The 15,976-nt window shown below is 38.2% G+C and overlaps 1 protein-coding gene across 1 annotated transcript in view; it reads left to right on the plus strand.

The window, feature by feature from the left end:
• col9a2 (procollagen, type IX, alpha 2) overlaps window positions 1-15,976 on the plus strand; it is a 44,445-nt gene that overhangs the window by 7,252 nt on the left and 21,217 nt on the right. The window contains exons 3-6 of the mRNA XM_024260442.2: window positions 14,254-14,402; window positions 15,325-15,399; window positions 15,775-15,810; window positions 15,900-15,962. Of these exons, the coding sequence (XP_024116210.1) occupies window positions 14,331-14,402; window positions 15,325-15,399; window positions 15,775-15,810; window positions 15,900-15,962 (246 nt within the window). The 5' untranslated portion in view covers window positions 14,254-14,330. The remainder of the gene's footprint in view (window positions 1-14,253; window positions 14,403-15,324; window positions 15,400-15,774; window positions 15,811-15,899; window positions 15,963-15,976) is intronic.

The raw sequence follows: 15,976 nt of genomic DNA on the forward strand, positions 1-15,976 counted from the left end.
GTAGATATGGTGTGTAACTATGTTATTGGAGCTTGAGGTTTTATTTATGTAAATGACAGTTTTTTTTGTAAAACATATGCTTATTATGTTTTAGGAAACAAAGTAAAATATAAGGTGACTAGAGCTCTGAAGCCTTAAAACATTTTAGTTAATATATCATCTAAATCTAATCTAGCCATTTAGACATTAAGTTAAGAATATTTTTATTCTTTACCACAGAACCCACCAAAAACATGTGGTGTATTTCAGAAAGATGAGCATTACTTTAAAACAGTTTTTAAGCAGAAGTAAAAAGTATGTATACAATTATTAGAGAATGATTAAGAAAGTAAATGGTGAAAAAAAAAACTACTGAGTGACAAATAATCTCTTTAGTTAGAAAATGAGAAAAGAGAGATTATTTCAAGACACTACCCAAATTGTTCAAAAATCACACAAAAAATCTAACAAATAAAAATTAACCCTATTTTTTGTGCTCAATCGGTCCTGTGGAACATAGACCTAATCTGTCATGTGGAATTCGAAAAAAAAAAAAAAAAGTTATAATAAAAGTTTAATTTACCTTATTTTCTACTTCTGGAAAAAAATAACTCTAACTGGTGTCAAGAAACAAATGGTCAACATTTTAATGGAAAATAAAACAAGCGATTACAGAAAAGCAGCTAAATAATTTTTAAAAAAGTAGTAGTAGTAGAGTCTGTCAAACTCTTAGTCAAGGAAATCTGAGGACACACACTCTGTCACTAGCCCTTCTGGTCAGGGCTGCTCTAAAACTAATTATCCTGGCTGCTTTTGTTAGTCCTTCCATTTCTGTTTGTATGTGTGGGCTGATATTTGTCACTTCAGCGGCATTGCCCAGCGACCTGGACAGTCTTGGCTTCTTTGTTCAGAACAGTCGGTGTGAGAAAGCAAAGATAACTGCTTAAATTTAGATAAGAGTGTGTGTTTGCTGCTTACAAAAATAATATTTAGCCTTTTTCTTTGCTTAATCCAATTTAAAAACGATGGGGCAATCTCACCGCAGGCGGAAGATTTAATTGCAGTTCTCAAAAGGATTTAATTGCATTCAAATGTAACTCCAAAATAATTGCACTTTAGTGTGGCTTCCTCTTGTGCTTGGTTAAAAAGGGCCCTAAATATACTTCTCTTTGTCTTTTTATTTAATGATGGGCTAAGGCTATAAGTAAAATTATATGTCTATAGTATCACTTGCTCTTGTTTCCTTACCAAGGACACATGTAAAGCAGCTACAACATGCTGCTTTAAACTGACATGCATATTTTAGAGAACTGTTGTTGGTCAGTCTAGTCTGGAGCAGCCAACTGAGCTCTACTGTCATAAAGTTTTTTTTCGACAAAGCTACAGTACATATTGTTTACTCCTCTGCACTCATCACACATCTCAGGATTTACCTTAGTTAAAGCTTTGAACACCAAGAGAAATCCTAAAAAAATCAAAGAAAATACAAATAAAGAACACAAAATAATGATTTAGGATAAATTTAGCATGCTAGCATTAGCGTGCTAATCTACATAAGACAGAAATTAAACTGACATTTAACGAATTTGCTAGCAATATGAAATGTAGTTACATTTTGTTGACAAGTTTCTATCATTAAGCATTGTTTTAGTTTTCATTTCAAGCTTAACCTAAGATTAACATATCAAACATTTTTGCTAGCTTACCAGAGCTATCACAAACTTTCAAAATTCCCCCGCTGCAGCCTCTTGTATGTAGTATTTTTTAATAGGGTGCTCAAGTTTGATAAAAGCTCAAATTTATGCATAATTAAGGTGGTAATTTGATGGGCAATTGGTTGCAAGATCCAACAAAACTAGTAGGGTCTGGTTTACTTTCACCATGGCTGCCCTTCTTCAGGCTCCGATTTGGCTCTTCTGTCTAAAGCTACGTTCACACCACCCTTGGAAAGGCACGTTCAAATGACTACTTTTCCTGAAAAGTATGTAAATGCACCTAAATGCTCGTTTTATTCTTCCACATTCAATACTAGTTTCTATGACCGTTTTCAGGCTCTATGTACAAAACATTGAATCGCATTGAATCTGGTCAAACTTTGACCAATCAGGGACTCAGATTTAGTTTAATGGATGCCATCCCTTTTAATTTACAGAAGTGACTTAAAATTGTTTGAAAATGAATCATGGAGGAGAAATTATTAATTTTGATTTGTGCCTTGATAGAATTCTATAACACCAAGTCTTTTATATTTCGGAAGAGAGCTGTGAAAGAAAAAGCCTAGAGCAACATTTGTGAGATTTGCATCGTGTTGACATTTTAAAGGTGACAGGGATGAACTAGTAATGCCATAAATCGGTCCCCTGTCTCCCTCTCTGGCCTTCAGCGGGAACTATCTCCACTTCCTGATTCTCCACGCTTTACTTCCCATCAGCCCCTGCTGTCACTCCCACTAGCCCCACAAGTGGTCCCTATCAGCAATCTCTCCCAGCAGTATTTAGTCTGAGCACTGAGCTCAGTGTGAAGTCTTGATTATGTCACTCTGCCTGCATCACTGAGCGTTCTCAACATGACCTGATCTTCTGTTTCATCTGCTGCCTGCCCTGACCCTCACCTGGACCCTGCCCACTCTGGTTGTTCTCTGTTGCCCTCATGCTTGTGCTTGACCCCAGCCTGCCTGAACGTGATTTAGCTTTATGGACTTTCATCTGTACTTCACTCCTGTTGTCCTGTTTGTGCCAAATAATCCTGCCGCACTTGGATCCAGCCATCTGCTGTTTGTGACAGAAGAACAAGAAAAGGTAGACAAGTCCCCTCCCTGATGTCCAGTGTAAAAACCATATGCTAAAGGTGCGTTCAAGAATGTGCGTTTAGCGAGTTCAAGAATGCACATCAATTGTCCAGGGTGTTCTTTTCTATTTGACTGTAACCTTTGATTTCTTACACGTGCTTGCCTGCATTATATTTCCTTCTCTTCGGTCTGGCAACACCATATTTTTTCCCCAATTTTTACTTACTGGTTGACTGTGAAACATCACTGTTTATGACAAAAGAATAAGAGGAACCAAGGAAGTAAATATTTTAGTTAGTCTCTGATGACTGTCCTTTGAAATGGTAGATCAGCTATTCACAGGAAACCATCACGACAAGCGAGATGCTTGACTTGCTGCCTAAAAAAAGAGATAGGCGAAGAGTAAGATATTTGTTTCTTGTTTTACTGATTCCTGTGCCATCTGGTGGTTTGGCGGGCCCCAGCGCTTGTCCTCCTGCCAGCTCGCTCTGGCTCTTGTCTGTTAAATTCTCTCATTTTGAGTGAATCTTTTCACAAACACTGTGTTTTGTTGGATTTGTGCTCTTTTTGCTTCGTCCTCAAAACCTCTAGTATGCTGCATTATAAAAAGTAACATTGTCATTGTCTGTTTTTGAACAGACTCTGATAGGAAAGAAACCTGTTGTCAGTAGCGGCCTCATAAACTACACTGCACTTTATATATCCTTTCAATTTCTTTAATGTCTTTTATAGGCAAGCGGCAGGAGTGTTGGCTGAGTGTAGGGCTGGAATGCGGGAAATTAGGGTTTGCTAAGACAAGACCCTTTATGCAAGTGCCCAACTATGTAGCTTCCTGAGTCTGGGTCTCCCAATGCCGGTCCCGAGCCAGGAATGGCAGCCGGCATAAAACTCTCTGCCAAACTACATGTGTTAATCAGGGAAAGCTACATCACACTGGTGCCCCCTGATGGGACATACCAAAAGGTAAACAGCATCATAGAAGCAGCACATGCAGTCAATTTCAGTCTGTAAATCTACGTTTCAAGAGCATGCTAATGCATATTCAGTCCATGGTTTTCACACAGGACAAGCAGGGAGGGGCTTTCTCTTCTGTTTTCTAGAATATGTATGTTGAAAGAGTATTGGTACAAAATATCGAAGTGGTGCGAATCTTGCAATTCTTGCTACTGGCTTTTTCTTTCACAGCTTTATTATCCCTTGTGCTATCCTAGGTATGTTGGCATTGGGAGTGGGGTCATCTGGACCCCACAACACTGCGTGGAACCTCTTTTTTTTTTTTTTTTTTAAATGATTCTTAATTTTTAACTGGTGTCCATGGCAGACATGAACTCCTGTCCATCTTCGTCCACATTTGATTTATACCTGGACAATGTAAGGCTTGGGTCGTCTGACCCTGTAAGATAGCATGATGGTTAGAACATTTGACTGGCCTGGTGTCATAATTCAGGTGGGGCATAAACCGATATTGGTTCATTTCTCCTTCATGATCAATGTTTAAACAGTTGGCACCTTGCTGAATTAAAAGGGAGGCCATTCATTCATCTGTACCAAATCTGACTTCCTGATTGGTCAAAGTTCCACCTGGTTTAACTTTCATCGAGTGAACGGGCATTTTGTTTTTAGAACCCAAAAATGGTCTTAGAAACTTATAGCTACTCATGAATGCAAGAGTCTTGAACACAAAGTGATAGCTTGAACGTAGCTTGACGTTATGAAGCTTTTTTCTCCTTTTTCATAATGCTTGGTTAGGCTTAAATCCACTCTTTTAAGTTCTTGTGGATTAAAAAACAAGTGTCAACACTGAAACAGTTATGCAAACTGGCTACTTAAGTAAAAAAGCCAAAGAAACTAAAGTTTATATTTTATTATATGTTTGTCTTTGACAGTTTGCAGATATCACTACGTCCAGAATAACTCCTACATATTTTCCAGCATACGCAGTGCTGGGCTGTAGAGCAGAGCCAGAAGTCTTACAAAAACTTTTTTTTTCTTTATTTTTGAAGCAGGAACTACTGCCAGGACATGGCTTCTTCCTTTTAAAAAATAAAAAATACATTAATTATGTGATTTTTTTTTTTAACACATGCAACACATTTTATTGTGGTAGCTCAGATTTTGTTTAAATTCTTATTTTTTTCTTAATTCAGGAGCCTCAACAAAGAAATAATGATTTATAAAATACATGATTTCTGCCAAACCCCCTCAAAGGACAAATATTTTGTCGAGTTGTTTTAAGGAAAAACAGCACTTCATCATCAAAAACTTAATTTAAAGTCACAGGAGGTTTTTACAACTATCACTACTATGACTGTCTCATATTGGAAGAATTTGAATGTGTTACCCAATGCAAACATGTTAAAGGATTAGTGAGGGTGCAGCATGAGACTGATTCCTCATATCCCTTATCTCAGCTGAGGATGTTCTGGGCTCTGGTCCTATAGCAGCGTGTGCCATGTTTGTTGCCTGGAAACCCCTCGTCAGGCTCAGAGTGGGGTCAGCGGCTGCTAAGCGATGTTCGTGCGTGTTTTTATTTTTTTTTTTTTTTAATCTCCACAGCAGTCATCACGCTGTCAGCTGTTGACTCTGGGCCAGTTTACACACCACAGCTGGGTCTTGCCGCTACATCAGGTTCAACTCAGGTATGAGCCTCAGCCAAAAGCTGGACTGACAAGGCTTAATGCAAACTCATGTCAAGACCACTGGCTTTAACCGTGGAAACTAAAATGTAAAATGACTTTAACACCAGTTTTGATGACTGCTTCATTACATGGAGCTGCAAACTATCCCCCATAACATTAAAAAGGATTATCTCCCAGTTGAATATTTCTGTGTCATGATGGACTTTTATGAAACATTTTCATTTGAAGATTCTTCCATAAAGATGTTTTCTTTGTCAAAGAAGCTTTAAGCTTTAGAGAGAACTGTCCTTATGGGTGGATTTGGGGTTTCTGCAGGCTAAAAATGGGCCTGTATGGGGGATGCAGGTGTCCTGTACAAAATATCAAGCTTGTAGACCACTTGGTGAACCTATGAAACAAAAAAATTAATGCAAATGTTTTTCTATGGGCATGCTGCGATCAACAGGTCGCAATGAACACTTGTACAACCAACGCATTCTTACTTTCTACTCGTCATATGTGGTCGTATGGCTACTTTTTTGATGTTTTGGGTGTCAACTACTCTGTTTTTAGACGTGCTGGCTTTTCCCATTAAATCAGGGGTCCCCAACCTCCAGGCAGCGAACCGGTACCGGTCCAAGGGTCGCTTGATACTGGGCCACAAGGGAAAAAATGCATTTGCTAATCAACCCTAACCTGGTACCGGTTCCACGTCCAGTACTGCGTCCAAAGGGTCGAGGACCTGTTATTTAATGGGAACAAAAAACTACGTCAAAAAGTGGCGAGGAGGGGGCCCGAAACATTAGTCCATATCTAATGAGTTGGGAGAGAGAATGTGTTAATATTACACACAACCCAACAAATCCTGCAGACTACACAAAGAGCAGTAATTGTTGTACTTGTGATAAGTACACACTCCTTGATTTCAGCCTGATTGATATCAGACGATCAAAGTGTAGTTTGTGTGGGCATCTAACGAGTGCTTACATATTATAAACATGGTGCTGTGGGTGAGCGGTCAACCTCTGATTGGAAGATCACAGGTTTTCCTTTCCTAGGCAAAACTCTGAACCTATTTTAATTTATTATTATTTTTTTATTGTTTTTTTCTCTCTCTGTGCTTTTTTTAATCTTTCTGCTGGAGTAGGAGGTTTTCCGTCTTTATTTTTGCTACCATCTTTGTTTACAGACTGGTGCCTCAAATATCGAGAGCACCTGATTGGACGAGGACCCCCGGGATGATATTTAAATAATCCACATCAACTGTTGGAACTCCCCATTTGGCAGTACCAGAGCTTTGCTTTGTTTTTGATTCATACAGGCTTTAGGCCTTGTATTTAGTCCCTGGTAGTTTTCTTTTTTTCTATAAAGAGATCCCATCTTACTTTCATCTTATTTTACTTAGTGAGAGTTTTTTGTATTGTTGGAGTCTTTAATTTGCTTTTTTTACCTCTATGTTACATCAATTTATGTCTAGGAGAGTCCAGGAAACTGGGGGCTTATCCCGGATGAATTGGTTTTTGTGGCAAGTTTGGTGGGTGTTCTGCCCTCACTATCACACCGGGGTGCAGCTATGCAGACAGATGACTCTTGCACACGTGACATGCGTTTGTCCCTTTAATTTGGACGTGCTCCACAAGTACAAAGAGTAAACTGTAAAATAAACATACATTTTGTCTTAGAATTACTGTGTATCAAACTGCTTAAACATATTTCTTTGTTATCAGAACAATAAACATTGCTAAAATAAATGATGAATAAACTAAATAACAGCAGTAGAGGGGCTAATTCCAAATTAGCATTAGAAAAATCATTTACACAAAATAATCTCAGTTAACTAGATAAATACATTGATATAACTAAAATAAATACTCACAAACAATGCTTTCTGTGAGCAACAACAAGGATGGGCTTCTGTCTTTTCCTTGGCCATCTGTAGACTGAAGTGAACATGAGGGTGGAACTTCCTGTTGATGAGCTTGAGCTCCCCCTATTGGCTACAGTCATTGAACCTCTCACTCCAGAACAATGCAGCGCCCTCTGCTGGTGAGGAGTAATCCTATCCAGCACAGTGGGCAGTTTTCTTTGTCAGCTTTGGGGTTTGCGTATTTGCTTCTTGGGGGTTTTTTGTGTTAACAGTTGTTATTATGAGAGTTTTGTGGTCGCCGGGATATTCAAGTTGTTTTTCTTATGTTTGTGTAATATTATTTTAATAGCTGCTAGACATGGGTGTCACTGTACCCCAGTTTACTCCTGATAGTAGAGTCGCCGTCAGTATGGGAATGTGTGTGTGCAGCACATTCTCACTCCTTACTCGTTATGTATTGACGATTGGTTAAGGACCCCCACACGTCACTTTTTGACGCTTTGGGTGTCCCCAACTTGTCATTTTTTGACGTGCTGGATGTTCGTAAAATCACGGGTCCACAACCCTCAGTACATGATACCGGACGCTGTACTGGATGCGGCATCGGACGCAGTACTAAATGTGGTACTGTACATGGACTAGTATCTCAAGTCGATACCAGGTTTGGATTAGAGAACCAATACTGGGTGAGGGTACCAGTGCGCTCCGCATCCTGGTACTGGACCAGTTCCAGTTTGTGGCCTGGAGGTTGGGGACCGGCAGTATAATTGGAACAGCGAGTACGTCAAAAATGACGAATTAGGGACACCCAAAATGTCAAAAAGTGAGGTGGAGGGGACCTTAACCAAACATAATTTATGACTGGGATTATAACTGTAAAGGTTTTTGGGCGTTCTAGAAAGGAAACAAAAGTGCTGTATGGGTGGAGTGTTCCCTTTTATGTTTTGCTAAATGTATTCAGTGTGAATCTGCATTCTTTTTTTTTCTTCTTAAACAGCACACCTTGTTCTAGATCTTAACTGGCTGGATACTTTATCAAGCAATCTCCTGTACAGATATGCTTAGCTACACAACTTTTCAACTGCAATCAGATCTTTGTTTTCATTCTAGACTCATTATTATACATTTTTTTCATTTTTTGTTGAACTTTGGGAGTTAAAACAAGGGTCAAGTCTGTGAAAAGTGTATGAAGTGTGTAGTGAGGGGTTTTACAGCCTTCTACTTCACAGATTTCACCTATCGTGAGCCATTTATGGAACATACCACCCGCGATAAATCAGGAAACACTGAATATACCATCTACCATTTCCATGCACATCCTGTATGTTCGCTGCATTCACATGTGGTAAGTAATGGGCCAGTAATTGCAATAATGATTTGAAAGCGGCGCAAGAACACATCATTACCCGTACATCATAAGTGCAAGCAACTTGCATTACCCTTACGAATACTTTAGGATGTACTTACCACACGCTTGACAATGGTACGTTCCAGTTTCATGACTTGTCTTAAAGTGGCCATACGAGCCTTTCTACGATCCAGCAAAAACCCGTTTGGGTGCATGTATTTAAGGATTGAGTAATTGGAGAGATTTTTAATGATTACCACTAAATACCTTAATGAATGTGGTTTACACAAGAAACTCTGCTTTTCCATGTCTGTGCATGGACGCTTCGTTGGACCTCAGCTTCTCCTTCAGAGACCCAGCAGGCTTCAAGGTCGGGCCTCCAAACCCACCGAGTTTTTAATGACCCTCTCTGTTATCGTTACGCTGCTACTCCTCACACCTGCACTCAAGAATAATATTTACCCTGTCGCTCACCATCACACAGTGTATGAGTATGTTTGCTATGTGTCCTCCTGTCTTTGCTCCGGAGTGTAATGATGGCTTCCATTCTCCCCTTGCCTCTGACGTCTCATTAGTGAGAGGAAACAGATCTCCGAGAGGCTCCGTACTCCCCGACCATTCATAATATTTCAATTTGGCTCCACATAGATGTAAAGCACGTCCATACGAGGAGCTGTGTGTGCCTGAAGATAGCTGGATGTGTGTTTGGAGGTGAAAATGTGCGATGACCAGATAGCGGTTGACTTTGGGTGGTTGCGTTGGCTCATGCATCTCTCAGCGGGCAATGACGAGACTCCTCGTCTTTCCTCGAGCAAGATGCAATCACTTTTGTTTGGAAAAACAAGAGTTAAGTCCAATTCTCCTGAGAGCTCAAACAAAAGCAGGAAGAGACGGGCAGAGAGGGATTCTGAGGGACTTAGATAATTGGGAGCGGCCAGTGTTTTTCTTGTCTGTTTTCAAACTTTGAAGAGGTTCGGGGATCGTTTCCAATAAAGAAAAAAGGCAACAAGTGAGTGATGAGGGGGACAGCACATCAGGCTATTGAAACTGGATCCCTTTTCAAGCATTTGATCTCTCAATTTTCTGAAGCTGGAAGTATCGCTGCATTTTTTAGGGCTCAGTTTAAAGTGTTTTGAATGTAAAGATGAAAAATGTATGCTGTGTTGCGTCTTTAACAGATTGATAGAGGTAGTTTATATCAAATCATGTTCATTTTTCTGCATTTTTAAATAAAAAATCTAATTTTAAACTGCATTTTTTGATCTTTATAAAATGGACGGATTGTAATTTAAAAAAAAAAAACAGAAACAAAAATCGTAAAAGCAGATTCGATTCTAGAGCAAGAAAGTCAAAATGATGGGAAAAAAACTGTTAAAAATGGTAGTGAAAATGACTGTATAGTCTTGCTTGTTTTCACTGTCCTAATGGGATCATCCTTTTAATGAAAGTAACTGAATGAAATGACAAAGGTGACAGAATTAACTATGACCATTCATGCAGGCTTCTTCTGATTGTGGACATTTAAATGAAGGACTCAAGGAAAAAAAAAGAAAAAAAACTAAAACTTTTTGCTAACTCTAACAGAGAGTTCCAGTACTTTAAATGCAGTTCAACTTGGAACCCTAACAAATGACAGTCTGGATTTACCTGCAAATAATTTACATTTTTTTATGTTTTTTGATGCACATTTAAAAAAAAACTCCTTTCTACAATCAATGGTATTTTCCTCCTTTTAGATGCAATGTGCACGTTAATTTTATAGCACACCAAGTCCTCAATATTGACAATAAGCTATTTTGAATATTTTACATTTTTTTAGCTTTGCCTTTACTTTTTTCTAAGTTTTTTTCTAAGATACCAAGATTTTTTTAGACTATGTTGGAGTCTAGCTAATATTTCAGCTACATGCTAGCTGTTTTGGCTAATTTATGTCTTTTTTGAGTTTTTGAGGCTGATTTTGAGTTAGGCTAATTACATGCTAGCTGTTTTGGCTAATTTAGGCTTTTTTGTAGTTTTTGAGGCTATTTTGAAGTTTAGCTAATATTTCAGCTACATGCTAGCTGTTTTGGCTAATTTATGCTTTTTTTGTTTTTGTGGCTGGTTTGGAGTTAGGCTAATATTTATACGCTAGCTGTTTTGGCTAATTTAGGCTTTTTTGTAGTTTTTAAGGCTATTTTGAAGGTTAGCTATTTTTTTCAGCTACATGCTAGCCGTTTTGGCTAACCTCGTTTTTTTTTTTTTTTTTTAGGCTAAATTAACATTTAGCTAATATTTTAGCTGGCTATCACCTTCAGCGTTTTCAGCTATTAGCTGCAGTGATTTCAACTATCAGCTTTAGCGTTTTCAGCTATCAATTTCAGCTTCTTCAGCTATGAGCACTAGCATCTTAAGCGGGAAAATTCAGCTTACAGCATTCACATTGGCATTATTGCAGGTAATGCACCTACACCTCTTTGTATATCTGCTAATATATTTGTGAATAAACCAATAATGTACTTTTTCATGTGTAGTTGCTGGAACGTTTCACTATATGCTTTCTGTTGACTCTACATTTACCAGTGATGTGATCTTGGATGTTGTCTCATCCGGAGAACATGTCCTGTCCACGCACAAACGCATTACAGATGGCCTGATTTCTCATCTGATGACCCGATTTCACAGGTTTTCATCCTGACCTGCTCTGACCTGTAATCAGCGGCTCGGCCTCTGAAGCAGGGCAAACACACGATGCACATATAATCAGCCAAAGGATACTGGGTCAGGAAATATGAATCTTTCATCATCCAGATACTGCTTTAAAAGAAGATGTTTTCTGGCATCACTAACAGGATCAGTAATTCTCTGTTTTTCTAAATCACCAGCTGTCACTCAAACAGATGTCTCATTTTCATCCAGCTGTCTACTTTATGACACCTATAATGGTTTTGGATGTAAACGGCTACAATCATCCAGCTTCGTGAGTGCAGTTATGAGCTCAAAACGACAATGCAGGAACACGCCTGCATGTTCATGAGGGCGCTCAGCTGGACCGCCGTGTCCTGCCTGCATCACGAGCTCATTTTACTGTTAAAAATTTACAGAACATGTAAATATTTAAACCCATTAATCCACATTAATCTTAATAATTAAAATAATTTAAATGATTACCTTGCAGCTTTTAATGTGCATACGTTAAAACGGAACATGCAAGAGATTTTGTGACTCACAGGGATGATAAAAAAGAATTTAATTAAAATTGACAAAACTTTCATTATTAACCACGAGGGTTGAAAAACTTGAAAGCACAGTAATACATAGTTGCATTTGAGTCCTTCCTTTTTTAATTGATCTTGCTGAGTGAACGTTTTTATGGTTTTACAGAGAAGAAACGAGTCAGCATTTTGAGTCTTTTTGATTGCTTTAGATGCAATCAAGTACCAAAATAGAGCTAAAGAACATTTTTTATTCATTTTATTTGCAGATTAATAGCCTAAATATATAGTTTAAGGACTCACTGGTTGTTTTTTGTGTCTCTATAATCTTCTTGTGGCATTTTCTCATGATTGAAGACATATATTAAGAAAATAAAAACCTAAAGTAAAGGCTGAACTTAATATTTAAATAAATCAAAATCATTTGATTTTGATTTACTTTTGTTGATGATATAAGTTTTCTTCTTTCTGCTCCTTTTCCTGTTATATTTTCACTATATATTATTTTGATTTTACGCACTGTTGACATAAAAATCATTAAAATTGTGTTTTTGAGTTTTTCTTTATTCATATTGTTGTAAATCAGGAGGAGACAAGAAAAAATGAACTTTTAACTCTTCTTTAAAGCTTCAATGCTACACGCCATTCTGACGATTAGATCCATGAACCTCTTTGTTTTTCCTGAGTCACCATTTTTGTTGCACCCCTAATGTAACAGTGGGGTCCTGGGAAGCCCCGTAAGCTAGATGGAGAAAATGTAAAAAGAGAGCTCTCGTTTGCCGGTGATGGAAAAGGGGACGGGGTTGCTCCACACCAACAGTCCCGCCTACAACCCAGAAGTAAATTTCAAATGATGTCCTAGATTTGTCAGTTCCAGGTTTTCTTTTAACCAAAACTGTATAATCATAATACTAGGAGTGCTTTTTCAGCAGATCCAAAATCTGAAGATTTTTTCATTTTAAAGTTTCAAACAGACATTAATCTGTAGGATTTCTAATAATAGTTTTGGAATCAATTTAAATTGTGTGTTTGTGTTTTTTTTTAAGGGAACAGATTTAAATTTGATTTTGAGAGAATAGATGAAAACACAATAAGACACCTTATATATTCTGGCCTAACTCACCACATAGAAGACTAACACAAGTTCCCCTACAGTGCACAATGAATAACAGTCAACTCACAAATACAGTGCGTTTAATGTTTTCAATTTATTATCAACAACATGGAGAAATGTCACTGTGTGAAGGAAGGTATAGGTCAGGGGTCGGCAACCTTTAACAGTAAAAGAGCCAACAAGTGTTTTCTACTGATCAAAACCTCGAAGGAGCCTTTAAGAAATTTGGATTTGCATTCATGACATTCATTTTTTAAATAATAAATATGAATTGTGTTTTTTCTTTTGGTATGAACAAAAGCCAAAATACAAAAATTTACTAGCATCTCTCAAAATGTGACTTTTTGTTTTTCTTGTTACATTTGACAGAAGCTCAAATAATTTATTTTCAAAATAAAAGATGCTCTGTGCCAAACAGGATCATCTCAGTGCTGCTCTGGACAGCTAGTGCAGCATATGTGCTTTTAACTCATAAAAGATCAAACTTTTCACCAAAGTTTTGCTTTGTATATAAAATCTGTTCCTTCTGGAGGTAGAGTTGAGCAAACAACTCAGGTCAAACAGGTCAACAGGATGTAAAAACCTACATCGTTTATCATCTATGTGAACCTTAGCATCAATTTATACATTTAACTAATCTAAATTAAATGCATTCTAATTAAGTAATCCCAAAATTAAAAAAAAAAATATATATATATATATATATATATATATATATATATATATATATATATATATATATTATTTTCTTGTTCTTCAGCCAGAGAAGCCTCCATGGAGAGAGAAAAGAGCCACTTTGCATCAGATTGTCTTTGCATCAGTTTGTGTGTATTTGCTGCCATCTAGTGGACAGAAAGTGCAAAAACTGAAAATATTTGTGTTGCAGAATCTGTCCACTAGAGGTCACTAAAATGTCTTTTTAAAATGTTCTTGTGCTCTTCCATGTAAAGGCATTTTTGCTTCTGTAATGCCAATAATAAGATCAATTTGTGCAATAATAGAAACCAATAATTTCTCATTTATCAAGTTTGTCAGATGTTTTTAAAGTGTTTGTCTTTTGCTTAACTTCTTTACATCTTTCATTTTAAGATACTGTGCTTTCACACACCTGAATGCATTTTTTTCACTTTAAATTTTGAAAAGTTCATCAAATATTTGAAACCAAACATTTATTCAGAGTTAAATGTGGAAAAGAAGTATTTCTTATTCACATTCAGGGGCTGGAAATCGACCCAGACTACACCTCTCTCTTTTTCCTCAACATCCCACCCCCTTCCTCCCTCCTCCATCCTTCCTTCCATCCATCCCTCTCCTCCTGAGAGTTTTTTTTCTCTCCTCTCTCTGCGAGGTGGCGGCCTGGAGAGGACTGGGCGAGCGGGAGAGGGGGAACGTGAAGTGAGGATTTTCTGACGGGGCAGAGGGACCATGGCTGCGCTCTCCGCATGGCTGAAGGCCGGGGTCGTCCTGCAGACTTTGTGTCTGGCTCTGGCTCAAGTGGTGAGTGCACGAGGGGAACTTCTCCAGGAGTTTGTGGAAGAGGGGCCAAATGGACCCTCAACACCTGAAGAGATTCTCTAGGTTTTCTTGTTTGCACAACCTGGATGTGACCGATTTGGATACTTTGAAAAGTTTTAAAGTTTTAAAAAGTGGATTATTTTACATGGATTAACAAAAAAAGGAGTTCCTGTGGAATCGATGGACTTTTACATCTGTTTGTTTTTTTTCCTCTGGAGCAACAAAGAGGATTGACACGTAAACCCAAACTTTGCAACCAGTGTGTGAACTGTCACTGCACTCTTCATGAACTGCTTCAATTTTCTGGACTTTTGTGTGTTTTTTTTCCTGTTTTTATTGTTGCATTTGCAAAAACTACAGTAATCTGAGCGGAATTAACATGTTTATTGTGCATCGGACGGTCTTGATCAATGCAAAAACGCCAAAGGTGGTAGGGGGCTTATGTGGGGGAAGTGGCATTAAACAGTACCCCTCCCTTCTGCATTCCTCCACAATTCCTTTGCTAATTACTTTTGTGAACAATTATTTCATTTATTCTTTTTTTTTTTAATTTATCCTCAAAATAAACAAAAAAATCTGTTAAATTAGTTATGTAAAAACAAAACAACACATCAAACCTGTTTAGCATGACTGTGTAGAAGATACACTAAACACTTCATGGTTTAACGATAAGCATAAAAACAGATTATGTGTGCAGGAATGTTCAAACTTTATTGATAAAACTTTAATAAGGTCATCCAATCTGCTTCAATTTAAATAAATAAATACATAACTGTGTTTCTTTTTCATAAAAATGCACAACAAATATCAAAATAATTATTAAAAAAAAAAAAATCTTCAAAAATTTGTGTGTTTAGTCCGTTTGTTTGAATTGACCTCATTCTCTTCTCTGTCTGTCTCTCAGATGGGTCCACCTGGACCCCAGGGTCTGCCGGGCTCACCGGGCCCCTCCGGCACTCCCGGCTCGGACGGCATCGATGTGAGTGTCCGCACAGGTTGGCCCAACAGGTTTTCAAACCCCACAAAGATCCTCATTGTGCTGAAAGGAGAAGCGGGGGTCGGGGCCGACCTGCAATTGGGGAGTCTTACCAGCAGAGGGCACTGTGAATGAAAACACAGGCACAAAAGGAGCTCTGTTCTCAGTTGATAGAAGGCTCTTTGAGAATGCCTGTAACAGTAATGTGATACATGCTAGTTATTCTGGAAGTGGAGCCTCATAGATGTTTAAAAAAAAAAGTGTTGTCAATCCCAAACCAAGAAGTTGGTTTGTTTTTGATCTTGTTTTTAGTTAAAGTATCAAAACTACATTTCAGCACCGAACTAACTTTGCTTCCTCTTATTATTTACATTTCAGGGAGAAAAAGGAAACCCTGGATCCCCTGGACCTCCAGTCAGTTTCCATCACATTACTGATTAAATATCATGTTGCAGTAAACTCAAATTCATCCAGCTTGTTGTCGTGGCTGCTGTGTGTTTCAGGGACAAAAGGGGGAACCGGGCCAGCCCGGTCCAAATGGGCCGCCAGGGGAGAACGGCATTGATGTGAGTAAACCCAC

Source organism: Oryzias melastigma, linkage group LG11 (genome assembly GCF_002922805.2).
Source record: "Oryzias melastigma strain HK-1 linkage group LG11, ASM292280v2, whole genome shotgun sequence".
Taxonomy (NCBI): Eukaryota; Metazoa; Chordata; class Actinopteri; order Beloniformes; family Adrianichthyidae; genus Oryzias; species Oryzias melastigma.